A 24,983-nucleotide genomic window follows, 5' to 3' on the forward strand; every position below is an offset into this window, starting at 1 on the left:
TCCTCCTTTAGATAGATTGTGTGTGGTGAAACATAGGCAGGTTCCCGAAGCTAGATGCTCTACTATAGTAAACATTTAGTGGGTCAGAGAGAAACAATGAATAGAGCTGGGTTTTGGTGGAGAGGTTCAGATTCTTCTAGCCATATATGTGAAGCTGAGACTCGCAAGGGTCATAGTTAATTTGCTAGTTTGAGAGAGAAAATTGTGCACCTACCCAAATGGTTATAATTTAATGCTCGCCCATGTCATAGTTGTTAAAACATAAACATGGTTGAGCTATGGAAGACATGCCAAAGTATCTGATAATGTTTAATGCAAAACTGGTCCTTCTGTGCAAATAAAACTCCATCATGACCATTAATTAACCTTTTGCTGAGTATCTATTTAATTGCATACCGTAAATGACTCCTGGTTGTCTGATGATGCTATTACTGTAAGTTCCTACAGAGTTTGAGTCAGATTTCTCATTTCAAATTGAGAGAGCATATTCATTTCATGATGGCTTGTCATTGTAATTGAATTGTACACTTCTTGGCAATCACCGTGACATTATGAATCATTCAGTTCAAAGGAGACACTCCCACATACATACCACTCTCACCAAGGGAAAAGTCTCCTGTTAATGTCTACATGAGTAAAAGAGACACGTTAAGATAGTAGTATACAGTGCATTTGGAAAGTATCCAGACTCCTTGACTTTTCCCACATTTTCTTACGTTACAGCCTTATTCTAAAATGTTTTTTTTTTGTCAAATAAATCCCCATACATCTACACACAATACCCCATAATGATGAAGCGATTACAGGTTTTTAATTTTTTTGAGCAAATGTATTTAAAATAAAAAACAGACACTTTATTTCCATAAGTATTCAGACCCTTTGCTATGATATTTGAAATTGAGCTCAGGTGTGTCCTGTTTCCATTGATCATCCTTGAGATGTTTCTACAACTTGATTGGAGACCACCTGTGGTAAATTCAATTGATCGGACATGATTTGGAAAGGCACACACCTGTTTATCTAAGGTCCAACAGTTGACAGTGCATGTCAGAGCATAAACCAATCCATAAGGTCAAGGGAATTGTCCGTAGAGCTCCAAGACAAGATTGTGTCGAGGCATAGGTTAGGGGAAGGTTACCAAAAGATGTCAGCAGCTTTTGAAGGTTCCCAAGAACACAGTGGCCTCCATCATTCTTAAATGAAAGAAGTTTACAACCACCAAGACTCTTCCTAGAGCTGGCCACCTTGCCAAACTGACCAATCGGTGGAAAAGGGCCTTGGCCAGAGAGGTGACCAACAACTCAATGATCACTCTGACACAGCTCCAGAGTTCCTCTGTGGAGATGGGAGAACCTTCCAGAAGGACAACCATCTCTGCAGCACTCCAGCAATCAGGCCTTAATGGTAGAGTGGCCAGACGGAAACCACTCCTCAGTAAAAGGCACATGACAGCCCATTTGAAGTTTGCCAAAAGACACCGAAAGGAATCTCAGACCATGACAAATAAGATTCTCTGGTCTGATGAATCCAAGATTGAACTCTTTGACTTGAATGCCAAGCGTCACGTCTGGAAGAAACCTGGCGTTATCCCTACAGTGAGGCATAGTGGTGGCAGCATCATGCTGTGAGGATGTTTTTCAGCGCCAGGGACTGGGAGAGAAGTCAGGATCGAGGGAAAGATGAATGGAGCAAAGTAGAGAGAAATCTCAGATAAGGACCTGTTCCAGACCACTCAGGACCTCAGATTGGGGCAAAGGTTCACCTTCCAACATGATAACGACCCTAAGTACACAGCCAAGACAACGCGGGAGTAGCTTCGGGACAAGTCTCTGAATGCCCTTGAGCGGCCCAGCCAGAGACCGGATTTGAACCCGGTTGAACATCTCTGGAGAGACCTGAAAATAGCTGTGCAGCGATGCTCCCCATCCAACCTGACAGAGCTTGAAAGGATCTGCAGAGAAGAATGGGAGAAACTTTCCAAATATAGGTGTGCCAAGCTTGTAGCATCATACCCAAGAAGACTATGCTGTAATCACTGCCACTTCAACAAAGTGCTGAGTAAAGGGATCTGAATACTTATGCAAATGTGACATTTCAGTAAAACAAAAGATGCATAAGAAAAATTTTTGAAAAACATGTTTTTCATTATGGGGTATTGTGTGTAGATTGATAAGGAGAAAAAAACAATTTCATCCATTTTAGAATAAGGCTGTAACGTAACAAAATTTGGAAAAAGTCAAAGGGTCTGAATACTTTCCGAATGGACTGTATCTCAATACTACATATACAGTATGTAGCCTATAATTGAGCTTTTTTTCTCTCTCTCTGGCATATAGATCACAAAAGAGAGCAGAGAATGTAGTAATATGGAGTGATAGGCTATTATGGTATGATAGGTAGGAGAAGATCTTAAATCATTATCTTTTTTTTCCATAGGCCCCTAAGCTCACACTAACAGCAGTATATTGTTGTATGCGGAGGTCAGTGTGAGTGCAGGTGAGGAGGGGTAATCTAATGGAAAACCACCTTGAAGTATTCTTGTGTGAGAGAGTAGGCGGAGATACTTTAGGAGCAGGAGGCATTGGGGGAAGAGGGGATAGGGGGAGGGGGTTCACAGTGGATATCACACAGACGCTACATGGGCACTCAGCTGCACTGAAAGTCCAGGTGTGGGGTTGTGCAGAGGGCAGGTGGTGGTTGTGGTGGTCATGGGTTAAGGGAGGGCATCGCTGATCTTTATGTAGATGCTCATAGGCGTATCATGACTGAAATATATCAAACCGTTTGGGGTTTTCAGTGAAAGAAGACCATATAAGAGGCTGAATTAGGCCCAGTACATTCTCCTGGTCAGGGCAAGGCTCTGTAGACACAACATATATCTGGGGGTTACTTGGGTACACAGTATTTTCTCTGATCCTTAATGGGCTGTGTTCCACATGGAGTCAGAGGCCTGCTGTTATTCTCATCCTCCCCTTCCAGAAACAATGCATATCTGACAGATAATCCCTGCCCATTCCTCCTCATGGAAATACTGGACTGCTCATGCACCTGTTTAATTTACTATGGAAAGTACTCAATTGAGAAGCTGTGAGAAGTATGTGTTCGCACGCGCACTCGTACTCATCCCTGCGTGCCAATGTACCTGTCCACGTGCATACAGGCTTGTTGGGTGTGTACTGGATGTACAGAGATTTAGGTGAGTGTGAGAAAGGAGTGGGAACAGAGGAGACCGCCTGTGGAGAGCCTGTATCATCCCTTCATCTTCCCTCCATCCTCTGATCCACCGGGAGGACTCCCTATGGAGTCAAGAGTGTATCCCTCGCTCACATTCCCACCACACTCTCCTCCTCTGCACCTAGCTCTTCTTAGGAAGTCTGCTCTCTGCCTCCCCAAAAACATGCCCAACATGGATGTTGATCATTACATGGTTAACCTGTTGACGTGTAATAAAATCAGAAGTTAGATATGACTGAACATCTAGCCTCTTGTAGCTATTGCTTATGTTACACAAACATTTAGAGGCTGGTTTTACTTTATTCAAGAACCCATTGTAATTGTATCTAATATATTCTACCACTACATATATAATATACACTGAGTGTACAGCTTCTACCCTCAAGCCATAAGACTCCTGAACATCTAATCAAGTGGTTGCCTAGACTATTTGTATTGTCCCCCTCCCATCTTTTACACCGCTGCTACTCTCTGTTGTTATCATCTATTCATAGTCACTTTAATAACTCTACCTACATGTACATATTAAATCAATTACCTCGACTAAACGGTGCCTCCGCACATTGACTCTGTACCGGTACTCCCTGGGCAGTCTCATTATTATTATTTTACTGCTGCTCTTTAATTACTTGTTACTTTTATTTTTTATTCTTATTCGTATTTTTATATATCTGCACCTATATAACTACCATTCAAAAGTTTGGGATCACTTAGTAATGTCCTTGTTTTCCATGAAAAAATACATAATGTGAGTTGCAAAATGAATAGGAAATATAGTCAAGACGTCGACAAGGTTATAAATAATGATCTTTAATTGAAATAATAATTGTGTCCTTCCAACTTTGCTTGTCATTGTGTCCTCCAATAATTGTGTCCTCCATTTGCAGCAATTACAGCCTTGCAGTCTTTTGTCATTCTAGTTGTCAATTTGTTGAGTTATTCTGAAGAGATTGGCACTTCTTACGGTCAAGCTGCTCCCACAACAGCTCAATAGGGTTGATGCGTTTACTGTGCTGGCTACTCCATTATAGACAGAATACCAGCTGACTGCTTCTTTCCTAAATAGTTCTTGTATAGTTTGGAGCTGGGCTTTGGGTCATTGTCCTGTTGTAGGAGGAAATTGGCTCCAATTTAACGCTGTACACAGGGTATGGCATGGTGTTGCAAAATGGAGCGATAGCCGTCCTTCTTCAAGATCCCTTTTACCCTGTACAAATCTCCCACATTACCATCACCAAAGCACTCCTCCAGCCTCTTTACATTTTTTCTACATCTCACGAATGTTCTTCTTTTGTAATCCGACCACCTCAAACTTAGATTTGTCTGTCCATGACACTTTTTTCAATTTTCCTCTGTCCAGTGTGTTCTTTTGCCCATTTTAATCTTTTTTTTTGGCCCTTAGATATGTATATGTAATTTTTCTTTGCAACTCTTGTCTAGAAGGCCAGCATCCCGGAGTCGCCTCTTCACTGTTGACGTTGAGACTGGTGTTTTGCGGGTACTATTTTAATGAAGCTGCCCGTTTAGCACTCTAATGTACTTGTCCTCTTGCTCAGTTGTGCACCGGGGCCTCCCACTCCTCTTTCTATTCTGGTTAGAACCAGTTTGCTCTGTTCTGTGAAGGCAGTAGTACACAGCGTTGTACAGGATCTTCAGTTGTCAATTTCTCGCATGGAATAGCCTTAATTTCTCAGAACAAGACTAGATGGACGAGTTTCAGAAGAAAGTTCTTTGTTTCTGGCCATTTTGAGCCTGTAATCGAACCCACAAATGCTGTGTCTCCAGATACTCAACTAGTCTAAATGTAACAGCATAACTTTAGTCCGTCCCCTCACCCATGCCCGGGCTCAAACCAGGGACCCTCTGCACACATCAACAACTGACACCCACGAAGTATCGTCACTCCACAAAAGCCGCGGCCCTTGCAGAGTAAAGGGAACCACTATTTCAAGGTCTCAAAGCGAGTGACATCAGCGATTGACACGCTATTAGCGCGCACCACCGCTAACTAGCTAGCCATTTCACATCGGTTACATAAAGAAGGCCAGTTTTATTGCTTATTTAATTAGCACAACAGTTTTCAGCTCTGCTAACATGATTGCAAAAGGGTTTTCTCATGATCAATGAAAAATTATAGTCTTGGATTAGCTAACATAACGTGCCATTGAAACAGAAGTGATGTTTGATGATAATGGGCCTCTGTACGCCTATGTAGATATTCCATAAAAAATTCTGCCGTTTCCTGCTACAATAGTTATTTACAACAATGTCTACACTGCATTTCTGATCAATTTGAAGTCATTTTAAATGGACCAAAAAATGTGCTTTTCTTTCAAAAACAAAGACAATTTTAAGTGACCCCAAACTTTTGAACGGTAGTGTGTGTGTGTGTGTGTGTGTGTGTGTATATACAGTGCCTTGCAAAAGTATTCGGCCCCCTTGAACTTTGCGACCTTTTGCCACATTTCAGGCTTCAAACATAAAGATATAAAACTGTATTTTTTGTGAAGAATCAACAACAAGTGGGACACAATCATGAAGTGGAACTACATTTATTGGATATTTCAAACTTTTTTAACAAATCAAAAACTGAAAAATTGGGCGTGCAAAATTATTCAGCCCCCTTAAATTAATACTTTGTAGCGCCACCTTTTGCTGCGATTACAGCTGTAAGTTGCTTGGGGTATGTCTCTCAGTTTTGCACATCGAGAGACTGAAATTGTTTCCCATTCCTCCTCGCAAAACAGCTCGAGCTCAGTGAGGTTGGATAGAGAACATTTGTGAACAGCAGTTTTCAGTTCTTTCCACAAATTCTCAATTGGATTCAGGTCTGGACTTTGACTTGGCCATTCTAACACCTGGATATGTTTATTTTTGAACCATTCCATTGTAGATTTTGCTTTATGTTTTGGATCATTGTCTTGTTGGAAGACAAATCTCCGCCCCAGTCTCAGGTCTTTTGCAGACTCCATCAGGTTTTCTTCCAGAATGGTCCTGTATTTGGCTCCATCCATCTTCCCATCAATTTTAACCATCTTCCCTGTCCTTGCTGAAGAAAAGCAGGCCCAAACCATGATGCTGCCACCACCATGTTTGACAGTGGGGATGGTGTGTTCAGGGTTATGGGCTGTGTTGCTTTTACGCCAAACATAACGTTTTGCATTGTTGCCAAAAAGTTCAATTTTGGTTTCATCTGACCAGAGCACCTTCTTCCACATGTTTGGTGTGTCTCCCAGGTGGCTTGTGGTAAACTTTAAACAACACTTTTTATGGATATCTTTAAGAAATGGCTTTCTTCTTGCCACTCTTCCATAAAGGCCAGATTTGTGCAATATACGACTGATTGTTGTCCTATGGACAGAGTCTCCCACCTCAGCTGTAGATCTCTGCAGTTCATCCAGAGTGATCATGGGCCTCTTGGCTGCATCTCTGATCAGTCTTCTCCTTGTATGAGCTGAAAGTTTAGAGGGACGGCCAGGTCTTGGTAGATTTGCAGTGGTCTGATACTCCTTCCATTTCAATATTATCGCTTGCACAGTGCTCCTTGGGATGTTTAAAGCTTGGGAAATCTTTTTGTATCCAAATCCGGCTTTAAACTTCTTCACAACAGTATCTCGGACCTGCCTGGTGTGTTCCTTGTTCTTCATGATGCTCTCTGCGCTTTTAACGGACCTCTGAGACTATCACAGTGCAGGTGCATTTATACGGAGACTTGATTACACACAGGTGGATTGTATTTATCATCATTAGTCATTTAGGTCAACATTGGATCATTCAGAGATCCTCACTGAACTTCTGGAGAGAGTTTGCTGCACTGAAAGTAAAGGGGCTGAATAATTTTGCACACCCAATTTTTCAGTTTTTGATTTGTTAAAAAAGTTTGAAATATCCAATTAATGTCGTTCCACTTCATGATTGTGTCCCACTTGTTGTTGATTCTTCACAAAAAAATACAGTTTTATATCTTTGTTTGAAGCCTGAAATGTGGCAAAAGGTCGCAAAGTTCAAGGGGGCGGAATACTTTCGCAAGGCACTGTGTGTATGTATATATTTATTTATTTATTTATTTATTTATTTATTTACTGCGTTGTTGGTTAGGAGCTCGTAAGTAAGCATTTCACTATAAGGTCTACCTACACCTGTTGTATTCGGCACATGTGACTAATAAAAATTTGATTTGAAAACATTAACAGCTTTCTAATATTGAGTTGCACCCCTCCACACTCTTTTGCCCTCAGAACAGCCTCAAATTCTTGACACAAACCGGTGCGCCTAACACCTACTACCATACCCCTTTCAAAGGCACTTAAATCATTTATCTTGCCCATTCACCCTCAAAATGGCACACATACACAATCCATGTCTGAATTGGCTCAAGGCTTAAAAATCCTTCTTTAACTGGTCTCTTCCCCTTCATCTACAATGATTGAAATGGGATCAATAAGGGATCATAGCTTTCACCTGGTCAGTCTATGTCATGGAAAGAGCAGGTGTTCATAATGTTTGATATACTCAGCAATTACTGTTCCTTACATGTTTTTCAGAAAATCCGGCACATCTTTACAGATTTTCAGATCTGTAAAAACCAGAGCATATTGAGTACTCTGTTTTTGATCTAATTTGAATATTTGTGACTTTAAACTCTAACTCCTGCCTTTCTGTCTTTGAGCCCACACAGTACCTCTCTGCTGTGATATGCTGCTGGCCCGTATGAGTGGGAACAAACTGTTCTAAAACCCTGCTGTGTTCAAATGTCTTTTTGGTGTTACATTCATCATTCCTTATACAGCAAAATCTTCCTATTTATTATTTAAGACCGAACATTGAGAGGAACATATACTGTCTTCTCACTAGAGTAGAGAACTTTCCAGCTATTTCCAAACTATCAAATCACACCTACCCCATCCCAGCATGTTTAAAGCAGCTATTAATATCTATACTAGGATTCCCTTCAAATCGCTCAAAGCAGTAACCACCTTCCACCTCCTAAACCACAGCCCAGATTACAGTAATGAGGAGGTAGAGCACTCAAACAGAACCCCGGAGTTTACTAATTGAAACTACTGGGCTCTCCTGAATATTCCCTTTATTTTGTCTGTCTAAAATAGACACCTGGCTTTTAATCAGCGTCTGGCTGGGTTGGGTTGGGGAGCATTGGAGGTCTGGACTCTTTTCCCCTGCTGTTTCAGGAGAGCCTGTTTATTCAGTGTGTGGCGCTGCCTGCCTGTCGCTGACGGTCTCATTATCACGTCTCTCCTATTCTCTTGCTTCTCCTCCGCTCATAGTCACACAGACGGAGGAATCCTGGGAGAGAAGGTGGGGCAGGAGGAGAGAGAACGTTAGGGAGGGAGGGCACTATGACTGGAACGAGGATGAACACAGAGGCCAAGAGGAAAGACAGGGTCCAAGTCTGATCATTCATGTTCACTGACTATGAAACACAGATTTTACAGTACCATACGGTGGAGGCTCCTCTGAGGGCAAAATGGGAGGACCATCCTTCTCACTGAATTTCATTAAAAAAAATTTTTGTAAAACATATAAAAAGTTATCATTTTTAGATAAAACTATACTAAAATATATTCACGTCACCAAATAACTGATTAAAATACACTGTTTTGCCATTAAGGTCTAGAATAGCCTCAACATCAGTCTGTAGGGTAGCACCATGGTGTAGCCAGAGGACAGCTAGCTTCCATCCTCCTCTGGGTACATTGACTTCAATACAAAACCTAGGAGGCTCATGGTTCTCACCCTTCCATAGATGTACACAGTAATTATGACAAATTCCTGAGGACGTCCTCCAACCTACAAAAGGATCAGAGTATTGAAAGCATAAGCTATCTAACACTGCAGTGCATAACATGTGGTGAGTTGTTGGCTCAAAGAGAGAGAAAGTCAATAGTTTTTAACAAATTAATTTCTTACAAAATGAAGGAGAAGTGAGAGAGTGAGTTTCACGTACTTAGCTAGCAAATACAGATAGCTAGTTTGCCTACTTAAAAACCCTGCTCAAACAGAGGAATGCTATTTTAGTTAGCTGGCTATGACTATCCAGAAAAACACTGGAACTCAATGTAAGCATTTGGTTTTACTCTCTACTCTTTTTCAGAACAAGGTTAAGGGCAGAGAAAGCTTGTTGGACACTAAGAAAGATTTGTTTGTTTGTTGACTTTTAAACACAATCTGGGGAGGGGCCAGCTGAGTATAAGACTGTATCATCTGCATATAAATGGATTAGAGAGCTTTCTACTGCCTGAGCTATGTTGTTTATGTAAATTGAGAAGAGCATGGGGCCTAGGATTGAGCCTTGGGGTACTTCCTTGGTGACAGGCAGTGGCTGAGATAGATGTTCTGACTTTATAAACTGCACTTTTTGAGAGAGGTAGTTAGCAAACCAGCCCAAAGACCCAACAGAGACACCAATACTTGAATGGAATTGTCTACTGTATCAAAAGCTTTGGCCAAGTCAATAAAAATAGCATCACAACATTGCTTAGAATCAATGGCAATGGTGACATCATTGAGGACCTTTAAGATTGCATACCAGAGATAATGCTATAGACGTCAAGAAAGGCAGTCAGTTGATTATTGACAAGTTTTTCGATAAACTGGGCAAAATAGAAAAAGCCCTGTAACAGTTAGGATCAGCTTGATCTCCCCCTTTAAATAAAGGACGATCCATGGCTGCCTTCCAAGCAATGAGCACCTCCCCAGAGAGGAGAGATGGGTTAAAAAAGTTCAGAGATAGGCTTGGCGATGATAGGGGCAGCAACCTTAAAGAAGAAAGGGTCTAAACGATCTGAACCAGAGGTTTTTTTTGGGGTCAAGTTTAAGGAGCTCCTTTAGCACATCGGACTCAGTGACCGCCTGTAGGGGGAAACTTTGTAGCGGGGCAGGGGAAAAAAGAGGGAGGAGCATCGGGGCTAGTCGCATTAGAAGGAGTGGGAGATGAGGAAATGTTGGATGGGCAAGAAGGCATGGTCAAATAGGAATCCTGACTTAATGAAGTGGTGATTTAAAGAGCTCTGCCATATGCTTCTTGTCACATTAAGGGACATGTGCAGCTGTGGGGAGGAGGGTTTATTCTCCAGGTCTTTAACTTCTTACGGCTGAAATCCCGTTAACGGGATCAATTTGACAGCAGCCAGTGAACGTGCAGGGCGCCAAACGCAAACAACAGAAATCTCATAATTAAAATTCCTCAAACATACAAGTATCATACACCATTTTAAAGATAAACTTGTTGTTAATCCCACCACAGTGTCCGATTTCAAAAAGGCTTTACAACGAAAGCACACCATATGATTATGTTAGGTCAGCACCTAGTCACAGAAAAAAACAGCAATTTTTCCAGCCAAAGAGAGGAGTCACAAAAAGCAGAAATAGAGATAAAATGAATCACTAACCTTTGATGATCTTCATCAGATGACACTCATAGGACTTCATGTTACACAATACATGTATGTTTTGTTTGATAAAGTTCATATTTATATCCAAAAATCTCAGTGTACATTGGCGCTTTATGTTCAGTAATGTTTTGCTTCCAAAACATCCAGTGATTTTGCAGAGAGGCACATCCATTTACAGAAATACTCATCATAAATGTTGATGAAAATACAAGTATTATACATGGAATTAAGGATCTACTTCCCCTTAATGCAACCACTGTGTCAGATTTCAAAAAAGCTTTACTGAAAAAGCACACCATGCAATAATCGGAGTACAGGGCTCAGAGACCAAAACAAGCCATACAGATATTCGCCATGTTGTGGAGTCAACAGAAGTCAGAAATAGTGTTATAAATATTCACGTACCTTTGATGATCTTCGTCGGAATGCAGTCCCAGGAATCTCAATTCCACAATAACTGTTTGTTTTGTTCGATAAAGTCAATTTATGTCCAAATACCTCCTTTTTGTTAGTGCGTTTAGTTCACAAATCCAAATTCACAAGGCGCATGCACTTAGTTCAGACGACAGTTCCATTACAGTTCGTAGAAACATGTCAAACGATGAATAGGATGTTTTTATCATAAATCTTCAATAATATTCCAATCAGACAATTCCTTTGTCTTTAGAAAGGAAAAGGAACAGAGCTCGTGCTCACGGCCGCACGCGAGACTGAGCTCATGGCATTCTGCCAGACACCTGACTCAAACAGCTCTTATTCGCTCCCCCTTCACAGTAGAAGCCTGAAACAAGGTTATAAAGACTGCTGAAAACTAGTGGAAGCTTTAGGAAGTGCAATCGGACCAAATTTTACACTGTATATTGAATAGGCAAAGACTTGAAAACCTACAAAACCTCAGATTTCCCACTTCCTGGTTGGATTTCTTCTCTGGTTTTTGCCTGCCATATGAGATCTGTTATACTCACAGACATCATTCAAACAGTTTTAGAAACTTCAGAGTGTTTTCTATCAAAATCGACTCATAATATGCATCTTAGCGTCTGGGCCTGAGTAGCAGGCAGTTTACTCTGGGCACCGTATTCATCCAAGCTACTCAATACTGCCCCCCAGCCAGAAGAAGTTAATCGTTTTCCAGAACTTCTTGGGATTCGACACACAGCGAGAGAACTGCTCCTTTAAGTAAGTAACTTTGGCCAGTCAGCCTAACTGTGCGTGTACCGAGCCTTTTGCCAAATGCAAGATCACGGTCGAACTAGTGCCTGAACTTGTTTTTAATTATGATTTACTTTATGGGGGCATGTTTGTTAACAATACACTGGAAATATTTTTAAAAAGTCCAAGTGTCTCTGACATCCACCCCCTCAAGCTGATTCTAGACCATTTTACAGAGGCCAGTTCATGAAGGAAGGCTTGCTCATTAAAGTTTTTTAGCAAGCATCTATGACAAATCAGGACAGGTCGTTTCATTGAGCAGCCATTATGAACACCGGTTGTAAACAGTGATTACTCAGGTCATTACAGAAAACACCAGTCTAATACCTATCAGTATTATTTGTGAGGATAACATCGAGGAGAGTAGCCCTTTCTGGGTGTTTAGAGTCGTACCTTGTGGGATTGGTATTAATCTGAGGAAGATTGAGGGACTCCTATTGCTTTAGGACTTGTTCAGGTGGTTTAAGCATGTCCCAGTTTAGGTCATCTAGCAGGACAAATTCAGACTTAGTGTAAGGGGCCAGGAGAGAGCTTAGTGCAGGTAGGGTACAGGCCGGTGCTGATGGAGGACGATAGAGAACTGTTACTTTATATTTGTTGTTAGGGTGGGATTGGTGTAGATTGTGGGGGTCTGTGGGTGGTTTTTGACCAATTCTTTGTATTCCTCATGTTTTACTCATTGTTAGAAAAACTGTTTTGTCCAAATTGGATGTTAGGTACTGTATTAATTGAACATTATATGAATCCTATCAATTAAAATCTGAGATCAAATTATGTTTGAACAAAAATAATGTTGCAGGAATGCTAATCTTATCTCGTTCTAACTACAGAAACGATTTAAAAGAAATCTGATATGGTGGGTGTCATGGCTTGCTGAAATGACATGGAAACACACACACACACATAAACAGAGAGAGAGACAGACATTGCATCTGTTCCCAGAGCTGCTTTGTTCTCTCTCAGAAGAACATTCATCCATCCACCCCCATTCTCTCTTTACCTACCTGCCTGCTTGGCTAAGAGGTGATGGGGATAATAAAATAGCAAGGCGATGTTACATAAGTATAATACATAATATAGCCAGAGGGGAAACGGCCTAACTTAATCATCACCACTGATTGGGTTTGCTGGGACGCTCACGACAAGGACATGACAGGTTGTTGTTAGAATCCCAATGGACACTCTGCTTTCTGTTTGGGCTTCTTTTAAAGATAGAGGAACCGACAGCCTAGTAAGGAGGTTCCGGAGTACTTAATCAATCTGTATAGTCTAGATCAGGTGCAAAAATAGGTGGTATTTCTGTACAGTGCAGGTAATGGAGAAGACTGGATCCAGAGATGTAGCCTATTTATAGAATCGCAAAAATGATTAAAAATAGTTGTTGACGATTAAAAAAAACATGCAATATTACTAGTGCTGATAGATTACTTTACTTTAATAAAATATTTGTTTTACTTGATGACTTTGTTATTTCATTCCAAGTCATCATCTCCTCTCTATAGAGCTGCTGCTAAGGCATACTTTTATGACTATCAGTCACTTAGATCATGTATTTTCAGGTAGATATACCTCACAAAGCACCTGCTTTCTATCCCTCTCGCGCGTTCTCTCTTGTCTCTGTTGACAAAGTATCAATGTCTGCTTCACAAAGACCAGACAGGTAAGTTGGTGCTTATGGTAATTGTAGTAAATTGCCACATTTTCTGAGCTACACTATGTAGAATATTGGCCTGTTGGAAACCACAAGTCCCAAATACATCATACTGTTCGGCTTTATCTGATTCATCTCTACAGAAACTGAGCATCGAGCACACAGGAGAAGAAAAAAACAAACAAAATGGAATTCAAATAATTGAACTAACATTTAATTATTTAAAAAATGAAAAATAACTGATATTTCGGGTAATTGCTCAGCTCTAAATATTATAGAGGACAAAGGCAAAAGCACCTCAAAAATAAGGTAAATCGCCCATAAACTCACGCCTCTAAGTGGCAGAGCTGTATACCTGCACAAGAAGCTCTTTATGAATGAGGAGAATGGCATTCTTAAAGGACCTGCCCTAACCTGGCATAAACCATTTTACGTTGTTTCAAGTTTTAATGTCACATGCACAAGTACTGTGAAATTCCTTTCTTGCTAACTCAAATCCCAACAATGCAATAATTAATAACAATGTAATACTGGGGAAAAAAACACGAGAAATAAGAAGAAATATGAACACAGGAAGTAAGTAAGCATACTATATACAGAGTCAGTTCCAATATCATGTTTACAATGTGCAGGGATACTGGAGTGATGGAGGTAGATATTTATAGGGATACTGGAGTGATGGAGGTAGATATGTATAGGGGTAATGTGACAGGGATACTGGAGTGATGGAGGTAGATATGTATAGGGGTAAGGTGACAGGGATACTGGAGTGATGGGGGTAGATATGTATAGGGGTAAGGTGACAGGGATACTGGAGTGGTGGAGGTAGATACACTATATATACAGAAATATGTGGACACCCCTTAAAATTTGTGGATTCAGCTAGTTCAGCCACACCCGTTGCTGACAGGTGTATAATATCGAGCACACAGCCATGCAATCTCAATAGACAAACATTGTCAGTAGAATGGCCTTACTGAAGAGCTCACTGACTTTCCATGTGGCACAGTCATACAGTAGGATGCCACCTTTCCAACAAGTCAGTTTGTCAAATTTCTGTCCTGCTACAGTTACCCCGGTCAACTGTAAGTGCTATAATTGTGAAGTGGAAATGTCTAGGAGCAACAATGGCTCAGTCGTGAAGTGGTAGGCCACACAAGCTCAAAGAACGGGACTACCGAGTGCTGAAGCATGTAGCGTGACAAAATCGTCTGTCCTGGCGTGTAATTTTTTATCTATATCCTAAAAAATATTGCAGTTTTGAAACTACAGTAAAAGTGCAGTAATTGCTGTCGACTGGTATTTTGGATACAGTAATTTCAGAATAACTGCAGTGTACTGTAGTTGAAATGCAGTAATACTGCACTATAACTGCAATTATATTGCACTCTAACTGCAGTTACAGTATACTGCAGTATACCACAGTTAAACCGCACTCTGACTGCAATCTTTTTTCATAAGTGACGTTGCAATAAAAAAAAATTGATTTGACTAGCGACAGGGGTTATGAGTCTGAGACCATGGTGAATTCCAGGACAGTAGGATTCCCTGAGATAGGTTCGGCTCAAGCTGTTTGATTGGCATTTGTTACCAACGGTTATTTCTTTTATACGGTCCCGGGGAGAGTTGGAGGAAGAACTCCCAATACAGTTTCCTTCTTTTTGTCACGTCTCCGCGTCTCATTCCTAGGATTTCGTCAGTGAATAGGTACGGCCTTTCACAGTTAATTATCCTAACCTGCTACGTTAATTCTCCTATCCTGCTACGTTCATTCTCCTATCCTGCTACGTTAATTCTCCTATCCTGCTATGTTAATTCTCCTATCCTGCTACGTTAATTCTCCTATCCTGCTATGTTAGTTCTCCTAACCTGTTACCTTAATTCTCCTAATCTGGTACATTAGTTCTCCTAACCCATTACGTAACAAACCATCCATCCCGACAAACCATCAGAATCTCCACACAGGGTATGACCCATGAAGACGCATTAAGAAACAAAAAAACATCACTCAATCAAAACGGTCTCATTATTACACACCTTTATAACACGATTCCCACATGGCTATATTTCAATGATACAGCTTAAGGAAGAGATGCAAACACCTGTTCTAATTAGCTATCTAGCATCTCCGAACACCTGTGTGTGGAACATTGTCAGGACAGTGGATGCTTGGCACAGTTGTTGTGGCACAGCACTTGAAATTAATGTTGCTGTCAGACACATAGTCAGACATTAGTCTGGAATGCTGTGAAAATAGGTCATCTGTGGATGGTAGAGACATGGAGGGTCCCCTTAGCTTGGCTCTAGCTGCGCTGAGCACCCCTACCCCTCGCTCGCTCTCTTTGGCTGGAATCTGGCTGTATTAATGTCTGCTTGGTGTTGAAAGGGACAGGTCGCTCTAATTCTGATGAATGGTCATCCCAGGGAAGAGGGGCAGAGCGAAGGAGAGACACTGAGAAAAAAGATACGGTTTAATTTGTGTCAGGGCTCTCCGTAAACTCATTAATCATCTCACCTCTCTGTGATCTAGTCCTCTTCCTGGCCGCTGTTTCAACAGGATCTCCCACAATGCACCGCTTCAGTGCTCCCCAGTAGCCACAACTCACCACATTACCTCCTGTTTCACACAACCCTCATCTATTGCTCATACACACACACACACACACACACACACACACACACACACACACACACACACACACACACACACACACACACACACACACACACACGACAGTGTATCTATCTCACCTCCCTAAAGAAGGCCTGGATTGTTGGATAAAACAATAGCTCTCAGGATGGTGTGTAGGGTACTCTCCACTAGTGGTTCTGTATTCATGCATTCCATCATCTGCCAGACTGTGGGCTGCTATGGCCAATCCACATCCAGTGTACCCTCTCTTGGTCCATGGTAATTCTCCTTTGGAGAAGTGGCCTTTCAACGTCATACAGTACATCATAATATTGCACATATACATCAAACAGGTACACACACACACACACACACAAAACACACAAACATTTCTGTTATGATTATAAATAATTGACCAGTGGTGTTAATGCATAGTAGCAGTGATCCTGGTCCGTCACATAAATGGTAATGTGTGAATTAATGGTGTAGGGAAAGCATTGACTGTGTTTAAGGCCTATCAGTGCTTTATGGCTGGCTCACAGCCCCCTAACGCGTGTGTACTGCTTTAAATGCTGACTCCATTAGCTAGGCAGCTCGTTCTGATGCGATGGGCCATCGTTTCTCTAAGGCTTTAATTCAATACCTTGTATAATCCTGTGTCTGTAATGCACCAAATGTCCTAATGTGGTGAGGCCTTGCTCAGTCATGCCTGCGCAAGATTGATTTCAGTTGGGCCACTTATCTGTGGTAGACTGGCTGTGTCTGAGTGGATTGTGGGCCGCTAACAGCCAATACCAGCGTTCAGAGAGGTATATTAATACACTGGGAAATGGAGGGAAAACATATGCAGGGCCATACTCTCGGTCTCTCTCACTATCACTAATCTCACTCTCCATGACTTGGACGGACTTGTTGATTGATTGAAGCCTTGCTCTAACTTGTTGTGTGTCTGTTCTCCACAGTGGGAGGAGGTGAGTGGCTACGATGAGAACCTCAACACCATCAGGACCTACCAGGTGTGCAACGTGTTCGAGCCCAGCCAGAACAACTGGCTCCTCACCACCTTCATCGACAGACGAGGGGCTCAGCGTGTCTATGTGGAGATGCGTTTCACCGTACGTGACTGCAGCTCCATCCCCAGTGTCCCCGGCTCCTGTAAGGAGACCTTCAACCTCTATTACTACGAGACGGACTCGGTCATCGCCACCACCAAGGGAACCTCCTTCTGGATGGAAGCTCCCTACCTGAAGGTGGACACCATCGCGGCCGACGAGAGTTTCTCCCAAGTGGACTTCGGCGGACGATTGATGAAGGTCAACACGGAGGTGCGGAGCTTTGGCCCTCTCTCCCGTAATGGGTTCTACTTGGCCTTCCAGGACTATGGGGCCTGCATGTCCCTGCTGTCAGTACGTGTCTTCCATAAGAAATGTCCCAGCGTGGTGCAAAATTTCGCCATCTTCCCAGAGACGATGACGGGCGCCGAGAGCACCTCACTGGTCATCGCCAGAGGCACGTGCATTGCTAACTCAGAGGAGGTGGACGTGCCCATCAAGCTGTACTGCAATGGAGATGGGGAGTGGATGGTTCCCATCGGGAGCTGCACCTGCAAGGCTGGCTTTGAGCCGGATAACGGCAATGTCTGTAGAGGTGAGATCAGTTCTCCTCACTCATAATAACCCCTATCACGCTTTGTGTTACTGTGTCTTACTGTCCTATTGGAAATTTGAAGGTATTGTGTCTCACTGTGGAAACAGTGGTGATGATAGACAAAGTAAGGAGCAGAAAATATTTTGTTTTGTCTGGCAATCACTGCTGTCAGGGGATAGCTATGTGGGCGGCCAGACAATCAAAGACTGTACTGAGGGAAGACTGATTTGACCAGCAGCAGGCATATAATTTGAAAAGTTAATAATTTTAATAATTATTTCACATCAAGGAACCGAAAGTGGAATGTTTTGTCTAGCACCAGTCAGAAGCACGGGGGGATGGTTTTAAATGTTGGTTATTCAATAGAGTAATTTGATTATCATGCCAACAAAGTTATTAAGTTAGGTTTTCCATAAACTTTTTCTGATAGGTTTCGCTCTTTGGATTTTCCACTGCAGTATCTACAGTGAGCTACCTGCATGGAATGTTTTCCTCCCCCAGCACTATGTTCAGATTTGATCTTTGTCTCATAGAAGTAGAATGTGTTCCATTCTGATGTTACTTACAGTAGTGACCTCATTCAGGACACACACACACTTTTTGACTCCTACTGTGTATTCTCTCACAGTCAGTCTGCCTGTATAGAGACCAGATAAGATTGATCGGCAGCCATATGCGCTGATCAATAATATAGATATTAAACCTTTCCTCCTAACATGGAGTCGAGCCTGTTTCACAGATGACCTAGTGGAGTCCTTGACTGGGGAGTCCTTGACTTCGTTCTGCCTCTAAGGTGAGCATTTAGATCAGTCAAAGAGTGGTACAGCAAGAGCTGATTACTGTACTGACGGTAACATAGGTATGTGTCATCTAATAGTGAAGACATGCTTATGAAAGTGTCACTATGTCTATGAGAGTGGATGTATGTGACAATAAAGGATCAGATTCATAATTGAAAAAAGAAGTGTAGCCACTGGAATGTTTTTTCATACGCTTGTCAGAACATTTCTAAGTGACAGGTTACTGTGACATGGTGCTGCTCTAAAAGCAAGACTTGGCCCTGCTCTGCAGTGTTTTATTAGCAGCCTGATCCCTTTATGTCTGGGATTGTTTCTGAGGATACTTTTTTCAGTCCATCTGCTCATATACTCAATCATGCATCAGTATGTTAGCATTACCTACATGAAATATCTCTCTGATGTTTAATTATTTGTCAGAAAGTCGAGACATTTTAGATTTTTGTCACTGCCTACTGCTGGGCATATGTGACTGTGAGTAGTCCAACACATTGGAAAGGCCTTGGAGTGCTTCATGAAAGTCTCATTTATCATTACAAAAAGCCTTGTGAATCCAGCTCCAGAAGTGTTAATAAAGATGTGATGACAGCTCATCAACACCTTGTGGCTGGCCAGAGAATAGGATAGGAGAGCTACTGCTTGCTGGAGAGATGTGGTGAGTTGAAGTCCGGCTGACCATCTAGGTCTCCAGTTGCTCTCCATACAAGATCCAACCCAGCCCAACCTCGGGGCTTCCTGATGGTGTAGTGATAACTGCCGGCTTACTGTTGAAACCTCCACATCATAGTGCAAAAAGAAACTGCCACCTGCCACCAGTATCCACACCGGCCAATCATTGGACCATAGTGGCACTCTTGAGAAAATCTCTGTGTGAATAACAAATTGTATGAGGAATGAGATGATGAAGGGGGAGAATAGTATAGAAAGAGAGGGAGGAGAAGAGGGACAGAGATAGAGGGAGAGAGAGAAGTAGGGGCGGAGCAGAGAGAAAGGAGAACAAGACAGGGAAAGACACACAGAGAGAAAGCTAATGGTGAATGCTACAGTAAATACGCATGTTGGCCCTGTGCTGACACGTGGCCTCCACCAAGCTTGCAACTGTCAGGTATTTAATAAGAATTTCATAGATCAGCTCAGCGCTCAGCAGCATAATTAATCATGGAAATTGGCTCTGCTTGTCAGATTAAAAAGGCTAGTGCCCTCTGCCTCGCCACATCATATTAGAATCTATTTTTTTCTTGTCCTCCTATGTTCTTTCCCATATTTTTTTCTTATTCTATCCTTTTCCTAAAAGGTCCTTTTGCGCCATCTTCTCGCGGTATCCAATCATTTCTTTTGATCGAGTCTTTAATCCATTTTGTTCTCACACCCTTTTACATCTCCCACCTCTCTTTATCAATGCAGCTGGAGCGAGGGGGGTGGAGGTGGTGGGGGGAGCACATGTGTATATGTCTTTGAATGATATTAAGTGTTCTTATTACATGTTAATTGGCCAAGTAGATTCAACCCAGATCACTTCGCTACAGGCTTAAATTCACCTCATATCTATTCAATGCACACGATTGGAGAGAGAATGAGAGCAGAGAAGGAGAAAAAAACAGTAAAGAAGAGTGGTCAAGGCCGCCCGCTATGGTTGGTCTGACTGAATATATTACACAGGAGAGATCATGAGAGAGGCCATAGACTCAGAATATAAATGTGGTGACTTATATTCAGTTCCTTTGTTCAATGACAGTAGATACTTTGCGCCACAGTGGCACTATAAAGTATAGATTCTGCAGAGTACAAATTCTATATAAATCAGTCAGGTTTCACATTGATGGGTGATTATTTGCTGTGGAAGTGTTCTTAAATTGTTCCAAAGGGTCTACACAGTGGCTGGTGACATTAGCAGAAACTAATGTAATGTTAAATTTGTCAAGTTGAAAGTGTCAAGTAACCTAGTGTTCCACATCCTGTGTGACTGCCTCATCGGTACAGCACACATTCATTATTCATTAGATGGGTAGCGAACTCTCGTCTCACTACTGTGCACTATTTCAATGGCCAGTTCCCTTGATGTCTGACTCACTCCATAGCCCCTTTTTAAGCCATCCCAGAATGCACCTCTCTCTTGCACCAGAGGCACCATACTACTGCTTCTGAATATAGATCCAAGGTAGGGACAGAATGAAGAGGTGCACCAGGTCTCTCTGGCTTCCAGACACATTAGCATTAATATTTCAAATATTCAAATAATGTTATTTAACATGCAGTAGGCTGAAGCAGATGATGCTAGATTCACTGGCAACTTGATTGACTGCTCATACTCAAACTTATCAGGGGTTGTTATTTATGCAAGATGCCCGATTTATCAGCTGGCATGGCTGGCACAGGTGGGCACACTGGCACCCTTGCCTGCTGTGGAGGGGACAGGACAGGGGACACAGAGAGAGGGCAAAGCCACTCAAGGGGCTGAGGGCAGTTTGTCACTGTCACAGACAGAGACACACACTTCATTTGGCATTCTGCAGCAAGCTCCTCAGAGCCTGGTCTCCAAATGGAACACAGAATTGGATGGCGCCACTCGATATTCCTCTCACTCACTCTTACTCTATGGAGAGGGAATCTGTAGGCATAGCACCACCGAAGGTGATAGTCTGGGAGGTCTGGTGGAGAATGGGGCTATGCCATTTATACGTCCTGAGAGAAGATTAAGGTCAAATAGGGACAAGAGAATGAGAGAGAGATGAGGGTGTAAGGGAGAGAAAATACAGTGCCTTCAGAAAGTATTCACAACCCTTTACTTTTTCCACATTTTGTTGTGTTACAAAGTGTTCTGTGTCAAAGATTTATACAAAATACTCTAATGTCAAAGTGGAAAAAAAATCTTACATTTGTAAAACATTCATGAAACATTAAACACTATCTTGATTAGACAAGTATTCAACCTCCTGAGTCAATACATGTTAGAATCATCTCTGGTAGCGATGTGAGTCAGTCCAGTCAAACCTGAATTGTGTAACATTTGCCTATGATTTTTTTCAAAATTCTTCAAGCTCTCAAATTGGTTATTCATCATTGATAAACAACCATTTTCAAGACTTTCCATAGATTTATAAGTAGATTTAAGTCAAAACTGTAAATTGACTGTCATCTTGGTAAGCAATTCCAGTGTAGATTTGGCCTTATGTTTTAGGTTATTGTTTTGCTGAAAGGTGAATTCCCATTATCTGGTGGAATGCAGACTGCAGACTAGCTCCATTCTGTAAATGATATATCCTGAAAACTCCCCAAGTCCTTAACGATTACAAGCATACCCATAAGTGAAATTGGCGCCGACAGAGGTCTGCCTCGCTTCTTCCTCATAGGAAAGTGGCAGTATTTTTTTGTATATGTATTATTACTTACATTGTTAGCCCAGAATTGTTTTTGTGTTATTACATACAGCCGGAAAGACCTATTGGCTATCAGAGCGGCGGTAACTCACCAGCACTACCAGCATCACGACCAGGAATACGACTTTCCTGAAGCAGATCCTTTGTTCGCACCCACCAGGGCAACTGAACTGATTCCAGAAGCCGACCCTGTCAAGTTGTATAATGATAGTAGACAAGTGCAGGAATACGTAATAAGGGTTTTATTTTCTCCACCCAAACAAGATGCGAGGTGTAAACCTCTAAATAATACACGGGACGAGACCCGTAAAACAAGTGCACAATAACACGTAGCATGGAAGCCGATACAACAGCACAGGTGCTCACAAGACCAACGGGCATGGTAACAATAACGATGGAGAGGTACTCGGCGTGATCTTCTCGTCCGATTTAGGAGTCGCGCACACCACCCACTTCTTTCGAGTATATCACTCGCTAATGTTCAGTCTCTGGATAATAAAGTTGACGAGCTCAGGGCAAGGGTTTCTTTCCAGAGAGACATCAGGGATTGCAACATACTGCTTCACGGAAACATGGCTCTCTCGGGATATACTGTCCGACTCGGTCCAGCCAGCTGGATTCTCAGTTCATCGCACAGACCGAAATAAATATTTCTTCAGGAAGAAGGGCGTGTTTCATGATTAAGGAGAAGTTTATCTAAAGTTCCATGTATAATAGTTGTATCTATTCTCAATGTTTATTATGAGTATTTCTGTGAATTGATGTGGCTCTCTGCAAAATCACAGCATGTTTGGGAACCACTGAACATAACACGCCAATGTAAAATGAGATTTTTGGATATAAATATTAACTTTATCGAACAAAACATAAATGTGTTGTGTAACATGAAGTCCTATGAGTATCATCTGATGAAGATCATCAAAGGTTAGTGATTAATTTAATATAGATTTCTGCTTTTTGTGACAACTCTCTTTGGCTGGAAAAATTGGCTGTGATTTTCTGTGACTTGGTGACCTAACATAATCATTTGTGGAGCTTTCGCTGTAAAGCCTTGTTGAAATCAGACACGATCCCCGTTCTCAGACAGGTTAATGTACCATAGTACACGTCGGTCGGGAGCTCCCCCGGGGCAGTCCCGTTACTTTTCTTATATACGGCTATACAAAAAAGTCATAAAAGCATGATTTACATGATTCTTTATTCATCATTAACTTCGGTTTCTGCAAGTGACTGACCAATACCTCACAAGGCTTCTTCTCTCCAAACTGAGATCTTGAAACTGAGATACCCTTTTTGGTTCACATACAGCAATGTTCTGGGCGTACTGCCAAATTACTTATACTGATAGTGAGGATTCCTCCATGCACGATCAATTAGTCACTTCCATGAACCTATCTTATTGGTTATTATGAAAGCAGCATTGATCTGATACACAAACATACAATTTTCCCTCACACAGGCTTCCTTCTTTTCACTCTGTCAATTGGTTAGTATTGTGGAGTAACTACAATGTTGTTGATCCATCCCTCGTTTTCTCCTACCACAGCCATTAAACTTAAACTTCAATTAAACTTCAACTGTAAACTTCAACTGTTCACCATTGGCCTCATGGTGAAGTCCCTGAGTGGTTTCCTTCCTCTCCATCAACTGAGTTAAGAAGGATGTCTGTATCTTTGTAGGTACTGGGTGTATTGATACACCATCCAAAGTGTAATTAATAACTTTACCATGCTCAAAGGGATATTCAATGTCTGGTAAAAAACAATCTAGTAATAGATGCCCCTCTTTACGAGGCATTGTAAAACCTCCATGGTCTTTGTGGTTGAGTCTGTGTTTTGAAATGTACTGGTCGACTGAGAGACCTTACAGATAATTGTATGTGTGGGGTACAGAGATGAGGTAGTCATTAAACAATTGTTAACCTGTTGAAGTTAGGGGGCACTATTTATGTTTGGAAAAATAACATTCCCAAAGTAAACGGCCTATTTCTCATGACCAGATGCTAGAATATGCATATAATTGACAGATTATGATAGAAAACACTCCAAAACTGTAAACATATTGTCTGTGAGTATAACAGAACTGATATTGCAGGCGAAAGCCTGAGGATAATCCAATCAGGAAGTGCCTCTTATTTTGAAACTTCTGTGTTCCTATGCGTCCCTGTCCTTCATTTAAAGGGATATCAACCAGATTCCTTTTTCTGTGGCTTCCCTAAGGTATCAAATGTCTTTAGACATAGTTTCAGGCTTTTATTTCAAAAAATGAGAGTGAAGGATCACATCGTGTAAGTGGATAGGTGGGGGCTCTCAGAGTGAGTTGGTGCGCAATTGAGTAAAACGGCCATTGTTCCTCCCACTGTTATGATATATTACCGAATATATATTTTAAAACCTACCTGAGGAATGATTATAAAAAAACGTTTGACATGTTTCTGTGGACATTATGAAGACTAGTTGGAATTTCCGTCTGCGTTGTCGTGACTGCTCTTTCCTGTGGATTTCTGAACATAACGCGACAAACAAACGTCGGTACTTTGGGTATAAAAATAATCTTTATAGAACAAAAGGAACATTTGCTGTGTAACTGGGAGTCTTCGTGAGTGAAAATATCCTAAGATCATCAAAGGTAAACGGTTAATTTGATTGCTTTTCTGATTTTTGTGACCAAGCTATGCTAGGCTATCGATAAACTTACACAAACATCTGAATGAAATCCATTTTAAATTCAGGCTGTAACACAACAAAATGTGGAAAAAGGGGTGTGAATACTTTTTGAAGGCACTGTAAGTGTGCCTTTGTTTCAGTTTGCATGTGATAAAGAGCGACTTGGTATTTGCATGAGTCAGACCTGGGTTCAATTGCTATTTAGGGTATTTCAATTACTTTCAAAGACATTTGTAAGTAAGTATTTGGATATTTCTTATTTGGAAACGTAGTTGAATATTGGAATGTATTTGGAAATACACCTGGAAAATATATATTGTTTTTGATTTTATATACATTTTTATGGGGTAGATTA

The 24,983-nt window shown here is 41.5% G+C and overlaps 1 protein-coding gene across 1 annotated transcript in view; it reads left to right on the plus strand.

Annotated features, from left to right (window-relative positions):
- LOC135512873 (ephrin type-B receptor 1-like) overlaps positions 1-24,983 on the plus strand; it is a 202,228-nt gene that overhangs the window by 49,891 nt on the left and 127,354 nt on the right. Inside the window, exon 3 of the mRNA XM_064935338.1 lies at positions 17,104-17,788. Within this exon, the coding sequence (XP_064791410.1) occupies positions 17,104-17,788 (685 nt within the window). The remainder of the gene's footprint in view (positions 1-17,103; positions 17,789-24,983) is intronic.

Source organism: Oncorhynchus masou, chromosome 24 (assembly GCF_036934945.1).
Source record: "Oncorhynchus masou masou isolate Uvic2021 chromosome 24, UVic_Omas_1.1, whole genome shotgun sequence".
Taxonomy (NCBI): domain Eukaryota; kingdom Metazoa; phylum Chordata; class Actinopteri; order Salmoniformes; family Salmonidae; genus Oncorhynchus; species Oncorhynchus masou.